This window comes from Podarcis cretensis, assembly GCF_951804945.1.
Source record: "Podarcis cretensis genome assembly, chromosome: Z".
Lineage (NCBI taxonomy): Eukaryota > Metazoa > Chordata > Lepidosauria > Squamata > Lacertidae > Podarcis > Podarcis cretensis.
In genome coordinates, this window is record NC_137184.1 from 22,719,113 (window position 1) to 22,734,986 (window position 15,874).

At 41.9% G+C, this 15,874-nt stretch overlaps 1 protein-coding gene across 3 annotated transcripts in view; it reads right to left on the reverse strand.

Annotated features, from left to right (window-relative positions):
* Positions 1 to 12,676, reverse strand: part of LOC307207495 (ubiquitin carboxyl-terminal hydrolase 12-like) — a 50,657-nt gene extending 37,981 nt beyond the window's left edge. Inside the window, exon 1 of one of the 3 annotated variants that reach the window (XM_079961447.1) lies at positions 12,093 to 12,676. Coding sequence is in view for 2 of the 3 variants with exons in the window: in XM_079961442.1 (XP_079817568.1) it covers positions 12,093 to 12,095 (3 nt within the window). In the remaining variant the exon portion in view is untranslated. The remainder of the gene's footprint in view (positions 1 to 12,092) is intronic. The other 2 variants (XM_079961442.1, XM_079961443.1) reach the window with 2 other exon arrangements.
* Between the last annotated feature and the right edge of the window lie 3,198 nt (positions 12,677 to 15,874).

Genomic DNA, 15,874 nt, shown 5'->3' on the forward strand with positions numbered 1-15,874 from the left:
TTTCTAATCTGCTTTTCCAGGTAATGCCTAAGTCATCAAAAACAGCATCCAAATAAATACAAAAATCAATAGTCCAGTAAAACATAACACAATCAACTCTACCCCAACCACAAAGGAAGACAACAACCCACAACTACTCAGTTCTCACAGGCAGCAATGAGGTGGCCAAGTTAAGTCTTGCTTATACCACATGTGGCTACAGATGAGGGCCCACATGACCATGACAGAACATTCCAGTTGCAAAATGTGCCTGGCGCCTGGAGGATTTTGAATGCTGTACTTGAGGGCCATTCTACTTATAAAGGTGAAACCAACCCACCTTTGCTACTAAACTTCATACACACCAGGAGCTTCAGCCAATTTAGGGCAAGTCTTTAATACAAAATGTTTTATGATTATTTGTTTCATTTACACACCGTATTTTGAGATACATACTTAAATAGATATTACATTTTGCTTAAGAAGCAGCTCCTAGGGGAGACATTCCAAAGCCCTGAAAATTGAGCAGGTAACTGGGTGTTCACATTGTTTCGTAGTGTTTTCCAACTTCATTCATACACCCATGATAAGAATGTGACTGTGGGAGGCAGCCTGCCGCAGAACCAAAACACAGTCTCTTGCTCAGGAGAACAAACATGCATTTCCCACGCAGCTTTCGTCATACAAATCCTTGGGGCAGAAGGATCAGGTATGAAATCCAACAGACCCTAAAGAGAAAAGGCCAAGGCCAAAGACTACCAGAAAACCAGCAGGGCTGAGAAGTCAAAACAACAGCACAAGATGCAGAGTCCATATATAGACTGCTGTATTTTCCAGTTTGAATTCTACAAGCACAAACTACTTCAAAAAGCAATTCAGTGACAGAGTCTAGCCCAAGCCAGCAAGCTGTTAAGAAAACCAGCAACAACCATCTTTAGCCAGACATGGAAGAATGCAGGATACTGGTTTATTTGACAAGTATGTTAGTACTCCCGAAGAGGGGGATTTAAGAATAACACTATATACAGATCGTAAAAATTGTCTATAGAATGTCCACATGAAACCAGCTTCACAGGCCCTGGAGGAGTCTTATCAGAAGCAAGTGACTCATAGCTGCACTTAAAGCTCAAAAAGGCTGGATCTAAACCAGACCCAGGTTCTTAATACAAAGCACACATTTGCCATGTTACTTTACTACTATGAGATGCAACAAAACTTCATCCAGTTATTTAAAGCCTCCTTTCCTACTTTATTTGCTGAAGAACTTCTTGTTCTCTCCCATCTTTCACAGAGTAATTGCTTTGCTACAACAGTTCATTTTACAGTGCAATGAAATCCATTCATGGGCAAAGTTAGAACTGATTTATTATCCTTGGCACATATAAAACCTTACTGTAAAGATTCTGAAGGCACATCCTCTGTTTGTGGTTCAAGGATGCAGAAGCCTTGCTCTTTTTTTTTTCTTTCTTAAGACACTGCTCTGAGTAAAATATATAAATTGCCACTTCTTGGCCATGTTTGCAGGTAACAATAAATCATAATGTTTAGTAAGTCACACCATGAACTGCCCATGTGCTCCCGATTCACTCCCCTCTTTGCGCAAGCGGATAAATAAACCACAAATGATACAGATATCAGAACCTGGGATCAGGGTTTGTTTCGCCCCCAACAACAATCACTGGTGAGCAGGGCCAGAACAACAAATGTAAATGTTACTTTTGTACAGCAGACTAGTTTCTATCCAGGAAAGGAAGAGGTATGGTCAGAGTTCTAGGACATATTCCAGACAGGCAAAACCCTCAAGAGCATGGAGCAGGCCAATGAGGGGTATAGCCAGGGAAGGAGTGTGGCCTGAGGAAACTGCTAAGGACCAGACAGAGAAGACCGAGGAGCCACATTTAGCCCCCGAGCTTGAGGTTCCTTACACCTCCTTTATGGCATAGTGCTATGATTCTATGTGTGAACATGGCCTTGAGTAAAATGTTGGGTTTTGTCAGTCTATTTTCACTTCAACGATTTAAAGAGTCCCAGAAGGTATTTACAGACAAAAGTCTTCAAAAAGAAATGCATAGTTTAAAACAAAGCAGCTAATTACAGCAGCAAAATTCACAGCTTAATTATTTGTATGTCTGGGAAGAAGTAAGGAAAGTGAGTATATAGGATTGCAGCCTTAGCATGTTAAGACAAAGCAATTTAAAACTTATGACTGATGAAAAAATGCCCCAAAATGGTTTTTTAAAACATGTTACCTTTAATTTCTATTGCATGTATAATTACAAACACCGAAGAGGGCATGTACCATCTTAAGGAGAACGCCTCCTTTATCTCCCATGCAGGATGCAATGCTTCAACTGGTGGGCCTGATCCAAGAAGGGTTGCAACAGGAGCACTACCAGGATACAAATATATGGTTAAAGATTAATAAATGGGTCCTCAAATGCATGCTTGTGTTAAAAGTGGGTCCTAGGTCTGAAAAGGTTGAAGCCTACTGTTCAAGAACAATTTCCCTATTCTCTTTCCAAAATATTGTCTTCTTCCATATGGAAATTTAATAATTACTCAACTAAAACTCATGGGATAAGTCACTTCTCCGTTTAATTAGGTGATAACCATCCTAAATATTCTGGCTTCTCCTCTCTTTCAGCACAGATGTAAATCTAGAATAAAGACTGCTAACATGTTATTTTTCCCAAGAGGTTTTATTGAAGTTTGAAAAAAGATATACAAAAATTAATACCGTATATCCAATATCTTTTTAGAATTTTAAAGATAAAAATACTAATCTAAATAAAAACACAAAGAAAAAAGAAAAGAAAAAAGAATAATTTCCCATTTTTGTCTGTCAGCTATATAGAGAGAATTAATCAAAACATCCACTCCAAGTGGATCCACCCAATTATTCCACTTCCTGTAGACCACTAATTTCTTCAATCCTCAAACCCAGATATCACATGCTCATTTTCTTTTCACGCCAAAAATCTATAACAATCTTTAGTAAATTTCAACAATGATTTTTCTCTAATTAAACACATCAACTTCACCATCTGAACTAAGTCCAATAATTTTAACAACTATTCCTCCATAGTAGGTAGTGATGAATCTTTGTGAATATCTCATTGCTGTAATCATATATTGAAATAATGTTTCACGGTCCTTTTCTAATTGTATTTCCATTATCCTTAGCAGGAAAAATTCTGGCTTCAACTGAATTTTAACCTTTAAAAACTTCTAAATTTGTATCCAATATTTCTTAGCTTTTTTACAAGTACACCAAGCATGATAATATGTCCCTTCATCTTTTTCACACTTTCAGCAAACATTTGGAACATCTTTATACATTCCGAATAACTGCCAGAGTTATAGAGTCGTACAGTGGTACCTCAGTTTAAGAACAGTCCGGTTTAACGATTTGGTTTACAAACTCTGCAAAACCAGAAATAGTGTCTTGGTTTGAGAATTTTACCTCGGTCTAAGAATGGAATCTGAATGGTGGAAGGGCACCAACAGCAGGAGGCCTCATTAGGGAAAGTGTGCCTCGGTTTAAGAACGGTTTTGGTGTAAGAATTGACTTCCAGAATGGATTAAGTTCATAAATCGAGGTACCACTGTACCTTGGTTTTCAAATAACTTAGTTTACAAACAACTCGGAACTCAAACATCACAAACCCAGAAGTAGGTGTTCCAGTTTGCGAACTTTGCCTCGGAAGCTGAACGTCCGGCGCGGCTTCCAAGTGACTGCAGGACACTCCTGCGGCCAATCAGAAGCCGTGCCTTGGTTTCCAAATGTTTCGGAAGTTGGACGGATTTCCGGAACGCATCCTGCTAGAAAATCAAGGTAGGACTGTATACCATTGATACATCAGTATATTTAAAAAATCTTTAAGACCATAACACAATGTAAATCTTAGCACTTTCATCCACATACGTTCAATCTATTACAACCAAAAAAAATCCACATTTAATCAAGTGTTAGATTAAATTTCAATTTCAACCAAAGTTTATACATTTTTGCAACATGATGTTCATCATTTGTACACAACTGTATTTCAAAATGTTTTTTTGTTCTACACCAAAGTCTTTTTATCCAGCTTGATTCTCCGTTAGTTGTAGATGAGAAAACCACTGGAAGCTATCACCTTCCAGTGCTAAAAGTTCCCTTGTTTTAATTTTACCATCTCCTTGGTTCCACTCTTAAGAAGTCTTGATAGGTTAATCATTTCTCTTTGCCTGTCACCTCTTTTCTATAAAAGGCTTCTTGTGGTGAAATCCATAACAATGTCTTTGTACATAACCTAGGTTTATTTCTATTCCAGATTCTTAATAAGGCACATCTAATAAAGTTATTTTTGAAATCCACATTAACTTTTAACTTTAACGTACCACAAATATCCATGGCATCCAAACCTCAACTCACATCCTTCTAGTTCCAAAAATCTCTTATTTCTCAATGTCAGCCATTCCTTCTTCCACCCTAAGCAACTAGCTGCAAAGTACAATTTCAAATCAGGTAAACCCAATCCTTTGCATCTTGCAATACTTTGATTTTAACTCGTGGTTTTTTCCCCTGAAATAAAAACTTAGATTAATCTTTCTGTCAGTTTAAACAGAAATCATTAGTCAAAATAGGTATTGTTTGAAATAAAGGCATCATTCTAGGCCACGGGTGTCAAACACAAGGACCGCGGGCCGAATCTGGCCCGCCAGACCTCGTCATGTGGCCCGTGTAGCCGCCACCGGCCGCCAGCCTTCACCTTTTATTCTCGCTTTTTTTTTTTTTTTGACACAAGAAAGCCGCCTTTTCAGTGCATGCGAGGCAGCCTACAAGCCAGAGAACGTCTGCCCTCTAGCGGCGCCAGCCGTTCTACACAGGAAACCTCCACTTTACATGCATTCAGGAAACCTCCACTTGTTTTTACATTGAGCGCATGCCATCCTGTGATGTGACAGATCCAACGGCTGCCTGAACCCTTCTCTCCTGTACTGTAAGTACATATGATGTATGTGGGGGGGGGGTCTGCTTATTAGGGGGGGGGGGTCTGCTTATTATTCTGCTTAAAATTTTATGATAATAAAGAGTGGACACATAGTCCTACAGATACAACCGGCCCTTTGAGGGTGACCAAACTGCTGATGCGGCCCCCAATGAATTTGAGCTTGACACCCCTGTTCTAGGCAAAACATTCATCTTTATCACTGAGATTCTAACCATTTTTAGCTTCCCACCTTGACATATTTTTTTCAAAATTTCAGCCCATGTCTTAACATAATTATTTTGAAACAACATACAATTTGAGATTTGACATAACAACATCCAAATATTTTACTTTTTCCCAATTTGGAGCCCTGGTTTCTGTTGTCATATTCTTTATTAACATTTTCATTTTCTGGTGATTAACCTTAAAGCCTGGTAACATATCAAAATTAGTTTATCCATAAGAATCTCTACTCCCTGTAGCAGATTTTCCAGAACTAACATCAAGTTTCCATCAAATGCCTGTTACTTATAAGTTTCTTTTTGGATCTTTACTCTCATCATTTTCTCATATTGTGTAATGTCTCTTAGCAAGACTACCAAGACCAAAATGAAAAGCAGTGGGAACCATGGACACCCATGCCTTGTCCCCTTCTATATTTTGCATGGTTTTATCAGTTCTCCATTAACAATTATCTGGGCCTTCTGTGATGTATAAATAGGTATTATCCATTTAATAAAGTTATCCCCAAAGTTCATTTCTTGCTATACTCTAAACAAGAATACCCAATTCACATTGTCAAAGGCTTTTCCTGCATTCCAAAATATCAAAGCAGCTTGTTTCTCACTGTGGCAATTCAGATATTCCAAAATACATAATGTGTTCCAGGCGACGTCTCTTGGCCAATAGCCACATTGATCATGATGAATGAAATATTTTAAAAACTTTTTAAATCTTTGTGACAAAATCAATGTAAATAATTTATTATCATTGTTCAATAACGGTCAATAGTTTTTCACTAAAGTCAAACCCTGAAATGTAGTTCTGTGAGCCGATTTGCCCAGCCACTGAACCATTATCTCCCACATGTGAAGAACTGCGGGCATTCCACTCCTCTACACAGAGCATAGACTAGATCATGCTTGTCCTTCTCCTGTGAAGCAATCTTCTGAGCATCAAGAACGGTCATGATGGCTACGTTCTCCCTCCATTGCTGGAGGCAGCAATGCTCATGAATAGAAGTTGTTGGAAACCACAGGAAGGGAGAGGGCTCTTGTGCTTGCTGGTTTCCCACAAGCATCTAGCTGGTTTGCCACAAGCATCTAGCTGGTTACTGTAAGAACAGGATGCTGGACTAGAATGACAGCTTGGCCAGATCCTGCAGGACTGTTCTTAAGTTCTTAATCAACTCCTGCTCCTTACCTGACCATTCCTCCTTCATTCCTATCCCATAGTCAGTGGAAGAAGAGACTAGGACACTGCAATTAAGCTTCACTTCTCAAAACATCTGAATCACAGGTCTTTCTCCTTTAAAAGCTATGAGCACTAGCCAGCTTTAAAAATGGCTTGTTATTGGCTTATGAATACTCACTTATATTGGAGACACCCCAATCCTTGGCTCAGATGTGGTAGGGAGTCATGCTTGTTTGTCATGATTGTTTTTTGTGCTTGTGCCAAGGGAGAAATGAAGCAAGAGCAACCGGGCAGTGTGCACAAGCATGCTGCTCATTTCCAAGAAACCAGGGCTCGAGGTAATCAAGCAAGCAGTGGTCTAGAACACCATGCAAAGTATGTGTCTGCCCCTCTTTCTTTCTTTCTCCCATCCAATCTTTTTTCTCTTTTTCTGACATTTCGCTATCTCTCCCCCCCCCCCCGAACCTAAGCCTTCACACCGTGCAAGATATTGGACATGGGGCAGATTACTCTTACAAGAGATCTGAACTGACTGCTTGCTGAAGGCTTTTGAAATTAGGAACAACAGGCTGCCTACCTAAGCAAGAAATGGGGCATTCTGTGACATGCAACTACAATTCTCTTCTCTATTTTTTTGCCTTCAGAAATGAAATTAATAGTTATTATTGTACTGTTACTTGTTCTGACACTCTGTTTTGACTCTCCTGCTGTTATTCCTATTTGACTGCTGCTATTTTTGCCAAATGATTGCTAGATTTATTTTTAAGACTGTAATTGCGTGAACTGTTTTGAAATCTCTTTTTCTTTTTTGTAAAACCACATTGGGGGCAGTTATGGTAGAAGGATGGTCCATAAATACAGCAAGTAAAATAACCATCAATAATGTCTTTCATTATAAAATGTATAGCCAGTGCAGTTATTCACTTTTCTGGTAAAATTCAAAAGGATATGGATTGAGGGGTGTGTATTTATAAAACAAAGATAACTACATTCTCTTAAGCAAAATATCCATCTGGGACCAAAAATAATAATAAAAATATGGCAAAATCACTGAAAAGTTATGTCCAGCAAAATTAATTCATGTGACTTATTAGACATCCCAACAACAGCATATCCATATTTATATCTCAAAATTACGAAGAAATTAAACATTCCACCCCACATTCAAGAATTCATGCATGGTGGATAAGTCTTCTGGCAAGTGACCCAGTTGACAATTAATCAAGGGCAACATGGAGCTAGGCATTTCCCCTTTTAGTGGACTATTTCACAAATGTGGAAACTTTTAGACTGCAATTCTCCATCTCAGTTACCTGAGCCGACAGGAATTGCAGCCCAAAACATCTGGAGGGCACTAGGCTGGGGAAGGTTGTCAGGCTATTGCAAGAACAGATGCAGCCAAGAGCTACAGCTGGAAAGTACTTTGCTTTGGAAGCAAAGTGGGCTTCAAGAGCACATAATTAATTACACTGGAGCTGGGGAATGTTCAAAGCATGGATGGAAATGGGAGAAGATGGGTAGAGCATGACTCCTTGGGGAGGGAGTATGGAGATATGAGCATGCCACCTTTGTCCCATCTGTATCAATACTTCTTCAGATTTACTGTTCTCTCAGCCCTCCATCTGCTATGCTTAATTGTGGGAGTGCATGCAAGTGCTCTGGTCATTTATATTTAAGGCAACTTAATGTCAAGTATTATTACTATTATTACTATTATTACTATTATTACTATTATTATCACATTTCTATTCCACAATGGAGATAAAGATGGTTTACATGGTGTTCCTGGGTGTTCTCCCATCCTGGCACAGACCAAACCCAGACCTGATAAGCATCCTTTCAACCATGCCTTTTCCCTTGATGTTAATCAGGTCCCACTTCGTTAGAATGGATCACCTTCATAGTTTTCCATTGCCAAGCAAGGGCTTGATCTCCCACACAGGATGCTTATTGTATCTTTTTAAATTCACATTTCTCTTTTTCCTCCATGGTTCCCAACTATAAACCCATCATCTCAAGACATCATTAGACAAATGCCACAGCAGCATTATGCACTCCAAAGCATTTTAACAGATGTACATATTTTTAACAAGCAACAATCACTCCCCTCATAATCTCCCTCTGCATGCTGAAGATGGAGAAAAGCTATTGGGTGTCAGAAGGCAGAACTGCTCAACTCAACAGCTACTTTGCTTCTGTCTCCACCCAAAATGAAGGCAGTGCCCAACCTGCCAATAATAGAATAAATGATGCAAGGTGGGGCTGCAGCCCAAGGCAGGAAAAAAGGTGGTAAGGAAACATCTAGCTGCCTCATATGAATTTAAATCTCCAGGACCTGATGAGATGCATCCAAGGGTACCAAAGGTGCTTCCACATGTAATCTCAGAACCTCTGGTCTATAACCTTTGAAAATTCTAGAAAAGGTGAGGTCCCTGCAGGCAGGAGGTGGGCAAAAAGTTGTCCCCATCTTCAAAAGGGAGAGAAAGAAGTCCCAGATAACTACCAACTAGTGAGCTTATTGATAGAAGGAAAGGTCCTAGAACAGCTTATTAAATAATTGATCTGTGAGCACTTAGAAAAGGATGATGTGATTATTAAAACCCAGCATGGGTTTCTCAAAAACAAGTCAGGCCTGACAAATATCATTTCTTTATTTGATAAGAGTTACAAGCTGTGAATGTGGTGTATCTTGATTTCAGTAAGGCTCTTGAAAAAGTCCCCCATGATATTCTTGTGGAGAAACTAGTAAAATATAGACTGGACAAGGTAACTTTTAGGTGAATTTGTAGCTGGCTGAGTGTCTGAATCCAAAGAGTGCTTACTAGTTATTCGTTGTTATCCTGCAAAACAGGGACAAGTTGAGTATTGTAGGATTCTGTCCTGGGTCCGTTTTTGTTCAATGTCTATCTAAATGAGTTGGGTGAAAGAACTGAGGCGATGCTGATCCAAATTGCAGATGACACTAAACTGGGAGGGGTAGCTAAAGCAACTGAAGAAAGAAACAGGATGCAATATGACCTTAACAGATTGGAGAACTGGGCTAAAATGAACAAAATAAATTTCAGTAGGGACATACGTCATCTTCTGCACTTAGGCAGGAATAACCAGCTGCACAAAGATAAGATGGAGGACACCTGGCTTGCCAGTAGTACATGTGAAAAGGATCTGGAGGTCTTAGTAGACCACACATTTAGCATGAGTCTACAGTGTGATGCAGCAGCAAAAAAAGCTAATGCTATTCTAGACTGCATCAACAGAAGTCTAGTGTCTTGATGAAGAGAAGTAATAGTACTTTATTCTGCCTTGGTCAGACCACATCAGCTATGAAAAGCCACCTCACAGGAGGAGAAAGATCTGGAATAACTGAAGATGACACCAGCTCGAAAGAGAACCTGGAAGAACTTTCAAGGGAATTGATGAGAAACCCAGCTTTTGCTGGACTCCAGCTCCCAACAGCTCCAGCCAGCATGGCCAGTGGTCAGGGATGACTGGGGATGTAATCCAGCAACATATGAATGGCCACAGGTTTCCTACGTGTTCCAGGGTATGACTAGAAAGGGCAGGTGCAATAAAGTTTCCGGGAAGTATCATGAGGGCCTAATTATATGTTAAGCTGCATTACTCTGATGATGGGGCCCCCTACACCATTGCAAAAAAGAAAGATGAAACAGGAGAAACTTTGCAATAGAGAACAGCAGTTCTTTAATCCTTCTCTTTCCCTGACTTTTCCCATACCTGTTTCATCCCCAACAGGGTTCCAGAGGCAAATGTAGGTAAGAAACACATGAAAGAACAAAAGCAGTGTGGAAAGAGTCCAGGAGAATGGGTACACATTGAATAATGATGCATGGACTGAAGATGCAGGATACGGCAGCCTTGCTGGTCAATACTTGGATTCCCTGGAAACATAATGCACAACACTGCCCCGAGTTCCACAATGGAAGCAAATTGGGATATAAATGCAATAAATAAGATTAAGACAGGTACCTAAAAAGAAGAGAACAAAAACACCAAGTAGGAACTTCTGATATTTACTGGAGAAAGTTTGGCGTGGAAAGTATCTAGGAGAAAGGAGGATGCTATACAAAACAAAGGTTGGAAAAGGGATATAGATGCAACCTAAAGGTACAATATCCATTACGGATTGCACAGAGAAAGGGAAAGAAGGAACCAGTGAGTTCTGATTTGGCAAAAAAAAAAAAAAAAAAAAACTTTCAGCAAAATATAGGATGAGGAAAAAGAAAAAAAATGCAATCTCTTCCACTGTTTCCAGAAATTTGACCCCTGCTTTCGGCTTCCTGCTTCACATATCCAGCAAGTCCCACCCAGAAAACAATTAAGTGGAGAAAAGTACAGTGGTGCCTCGCAAGACGAAAAGAATCTGTTCCGCGAGTCTCTTCGTCTAGCGGTTTTTTCGTCTTGCGAAGCAAGCGGCTTTTAGAGGCTTAGCGGATAAGCGGCTTAGAAAAAGGGGGGGAGGGGAAAAAAGTCGGGAAAACTCGCAAGACATTTTCGTCTTGCGAAGCAAGCCCATAGGGGAATTCGTCTTGCGAAGCACCTCCAAAACGGAAAACCCTTTTGTCTAGCAGGTTTTTCGTCTTGCGAGGCATTCGTCTTGCGGGGCACCACTGTATGTTAGAAACCCTTTTGTCAGTTATTTATAATTCACTGAACCTCCACATCCAGGCTGCAAACTCCCATTGCAGCTGTGCTCCACGCATAAAGCTAATTCAATGAATACATGCATGATCCCTATAGATGACAAATGCACAGACTTGTTTCACACCATTTCCTACACATAAATGTTTTGTACATGAAATAGCCTTGCAATAAGGGGTGATATTAACTATGGGGGGGAAGGAAGGTTTACAAGAGCTAGGGCAAAAAGGTGAGAAATATCTTCTTGAAGCAAACTTTCAGAGGTAAAATCTTGGCAAGCCAGTTTGATATGAAAGGTGCAGATGGGTGGTATTGCTAGGAAGAAGTAGGTAGAATTTTATTCTCAGCTGCAAAAATGGGAGGATGTAAAGCCAGAAAACAAACACAGAGATGCACACAAAAAAACATGTTTGATAATCTTCCCTATTTTCAAATGTGTCACTCTTGGGAAGGGAGACCGTTTAAACATTTTTTTTTTATAAAAAAAAAACCAACTTCATCCTTTTGAAATGGATGCTGTCCTTCATGAGGCAGTGTGGGACAGGTGTGCCAGGAAGTGGAGGAAGAACTATGCACATGTGCTAAGAGCTACACACTTTGGGCTGCACCCAACTAAGTTCCACTCAAAACGTACCCACTGAGATTCAGACATGACTATGATTTCAATGGGTATACTTAATACCCACCCAACTTAGTTGGATGCACAGTCGTTTCTTTTTAAAAAGAAAAAGCTGATGCTTCCCTTTAGCGGGTGTCGGGAGGAAGTGGAGAAGAACTCTGCATGTGCTCAAAACACACGCGGGAGAACAGAATTCGGAGGACGCGGAGTGTTTAAAAGTTGGTCGCCGTAGTCCTACAGGGCAGGGTTTTCATTTATTTTATTTGTTTACCCACCTACTTATTGCCCTCTCCAGTTTCTATCCCGGCCAATTTAAGAAGGGGAGTCGTGCTTGGAGAGGGAGGGAGAAGGGTGCTGACAGGGGGCGGGGAGGAGAAGGGGAGCTCCTATGGGGTAGAATCCCCCTGTGAGACAGAGGGGGGGATTGGAGCCCATTCTCCACCCCTTACCATGGTAAGGCGAGTTTTCGGACCGTCACCGGCATTACCATCCACCCGCCCTGGTGGTTCCCGCCGTCACTAGAGCACCCGCTGAAGCGCTCCGGGCAGCCACGCGTTCTTCGCCCAAATGGCTCCGGCGTCCCTTCCACAAGTCCGAAATATAGCGTAAGTTCCGGCGTCCCGTTCCCACCTCCCCGCACCTCCTTGTGGGAACAGGAGAAACTCATCCTGCACCTACTTCGCTGCTTGTATTCCGCCTTTCCATTTCCACTCGCGCCTCCGTTTACAGGCGGACTGATTAACTATTAAGCCTAAGCCATGGTCCTATATACTGTACAGGGTTGTTTGTTTTTATGTTTTTTATGTTTTTATGTTGTTTCCAACCACTCCCATCAACTACGACCACTGGCCTTGCAGACTGGGGCTGGTGGGAGCTGAAATCCATCGGCACATGGCGGGCCACAGGTTCCCTCCTCCTGCTAGGTCCTCGCGGTTTTTAAAGGAAGCGATGTATTCGATTTCCCAGTGCAGCCACGAAGCTCACTGGGTGACCGTGGGCCATTCAGTCTTTCTTTGCCTTCCCTTTACAGGCTAGTTGTTGGTTGTTGTTGTTGGGGGGGGGGGGTAAAGAAACCCACTTATATACCCAGCCAAATGGGCGATGTATAAATAATAAAATAATTTGTTATTATTATTAACTTTATCTTCAACCCCTTGGATGAATGACAGAAGAATAAAAAAAAACTGAAGGAACTTTTGCAGTGGATCATTTATGTATGAAGGTTTTCTCTTATATTTCAGCGTACATGGCTTTACAGGTATTTAGGTTGTTCTGCTTAGGCCACTAGCTCCTTTCCTCTTAGCCCCCCAATTCAATCTGGGCTTTCCCCACCCTATTACCTGAGGACATAATCAGCACTCACCCCCCACCTTCACCTCCATGCTCAACAAGTTTCTTCGGCTGCACTGAAATCAATCTGTCCATCTAAGTTTGCTAAGGAATTGCATTGTAGCCTAGGAGTTCAAATGTGTGTGCATCTGCTCAGAGGTAAGCCCCATGGACATTCCTCTGCTGGCTTACTCAGAAGTAAGTCGTTGTTCAGTGGAACTTACTCCCAAATAAGATTGCAAAAAGCCCTACAGTATAATGGGGCATATTAGTCTGAAGTATATAAAATTGGGGTTGCAACTGTGCACACGACACATTTCCGCATTGTTTTGGAAGTGGGTCACTTTCATTTCTGCAGGGATCACATTTTCATGAGACAATCCCCTTATGAGTGTCTACTCAGAAACAAATCTCAGAGACACTGTTGGCCAAAATGGAAATGAGCCGAAATGGGAATATACTACCCCCTGCCACCATGCCCCCCCCCTTTTTACTGCTGCCAGAACACCTCCCTCTCTCCAAACTTGGTGAAGGCGGGTACATTTGCTCTTTTCTGCCCCAGGCACAGAGAAGTTGAGGTGAATCTGTGGGTAAGGTGAGCTTCAAGGGGAGTGGCAAGATCTTTCTGCCCAAATTCAAACTGTTTTTACATACACTTAAGTAGTGTTGAGAGGAGCCGAGACTCCATGGCCACCACCCCATTTTCCAGGGAGCTTACATGGAGATAGAGACACAAAGTGAGAAGGTACAAAGAACACGTGGTGGTGGTGGTGAGAGAAGGAGTAACTGGGAAAAGTTTCAGATTAAGCTCTGCCTCTCCTCACAGATTCTCCCCTTTCTCAGTCAGCTTCCCCTTCTCTCTGCCTCCTATTCCTTTCCTCCATGTCAGTGCCAGCTGCAAAATCAGCAAGAAGGAACTATCTCCAACCACTACAAGGCCACCAGTATCTCAGGGATATGCAACAGCAAGGTGAAGTGGGGGTATCTGCAAATCCTGTTATGTTCTGGTCCACCAGAACATAACAGGGGTGATGACGACAAAGTGTTTCTCCCCTTCATCCTGCCGCCACCTCGGCCAAGAGAAGAAAGCCTCAGGGATGGGAGTGGGGAATGAACAGGAATGAGCATAGATGGAGCAAGCTATGAGGGGACAGGGAGTGGGGTTGTGGAAACTGCGAGGGGATGGGAGAACGGGCTGTGTGAACTCCACAGATGGATGCAGTAATGCTTCTGAATACCAGCTGCAAGAAACCACGGGAGGGGAGGGTGCTCTTGTGCCCTGCTTAGGGTATATGGTTGGCCACTGTGAGAACAGGATTCTGGACCAGATGGACCAATGGCCTGATCCAGCAGGCTCTTATATCTAGGAGGGAGGGGAGGGTTTCGGGGGTAAGCTGTAAGGGAAGGGCTTTGGGGCGAGGTGTACAGGGAGGGGGTTAGCAAAGGTTATGGAGCTTGGGGGGGTGTGGCAGGAAGGCAGGTTTGGTGAGCAATGTGAGCAGAGGTGGCAGGCCCTACTGAGTTTTTAACAGACACAGCACTAGATATCCCCCACTTTCTCTTTGACGCCTAATCCTAGCCACGTTGATATGGAAGATCAACTTAGATGGCTTCAAAATGGAGGATATGATGATCAATGGCTACTAGCCACAATGGGTATGGTGTACCTCCACTTTTGGAGTCAATATACCTCCGACTACCAGTTGCTGGGGAATCACAGGTGCGGAGTGTGATGTTATGCTCTGGTCCTGCTTGAGTGTTTCCCATGGGCACCTGTTTGGCCACTATGAGAACAGGTTGCTGGACTAGATGGGACATGGACATGATCCAACAGGGGGCTGCTCATGTTCTTCAGAGAGTCTCATTGATTGCAGTGGGTCGGGGTTCCTAATAAAATTGCAGCCTTTCTTTAAATAACTGCATTGGTGGAAGGGGGTGGCAGCTGTGGGAGAAGTTTTTCTAGTTGTGTTTGCAGAGCATTTCATCATCATTAGAGTCTGTGTTGCTTTTGGCTGTGGATTTAAAAATGTGTTTTTAGTTATATTTTGCTTGGCACCCAGGCAGCCTCAAGCAACAATAGAACTCCAAAAATAACATTTTATACTGCTTTACACTTGAGGCTCTCAGTGTATTTTTAACAATTGCAATTAAATTGCACTGGAACAAGACTATTGTATTTGCAGAACAGAGCTGCACAGAGGCACAAGCAGGAGAACAGAGAGGCTAAAGGGATTTCTGTTAATCATGTCAGCAAGAACTAGGAGCGGAAATGTTAATCTCTCAGGCCTATCCACACTTACCTTTCCTCTGCTCTTTCTAGGCACTGTCCACATTTAAAAGCTCCATGTCTGAGTGCTTTTGTTTTTGTATTGTTTTGTTTACCCCACAGCTTTCCCCACAAAAAGCTGCTCTTAAAAGCTCAATTGGAGCAAACAGCAGTCCACGGAAAACCCAAATTGCTGTTTGGTTTCACTTCAGTTTAAAGTGTATATTTCCACAGGGAAAATTGGAGAGGAACCCACATTTGAGCACAGAGGATTAAAGTGTAAGAGTGAGGCAAAAGGTAAATGTGGATAAGTTCATCTTCGTATTCCAGCCACAGGCAATCTGCTTTTCTACTCATTAACACTTGGAACACCCTTCAGTTCTATATTGTAGCCCTATCTGGGCATTATAACTCTGCTTAAATAATGTGTGTCAGGGAAATGGGGGCAGACACCACCCCCACCATTCATGCATGTGTGTCCTGCCCACTGAGCAAATACATTTGAAGGTGGGGGATATAAGACTGGAATTAAATGGAAATTGGAGTTGGTACCACAAGCGAGCATAGTTGGGCATCTGTGGATGGTTGCTCCTCAGCAGGGGGCCCACTAACAATAAGTCCCTTGCCCTGCTGCAG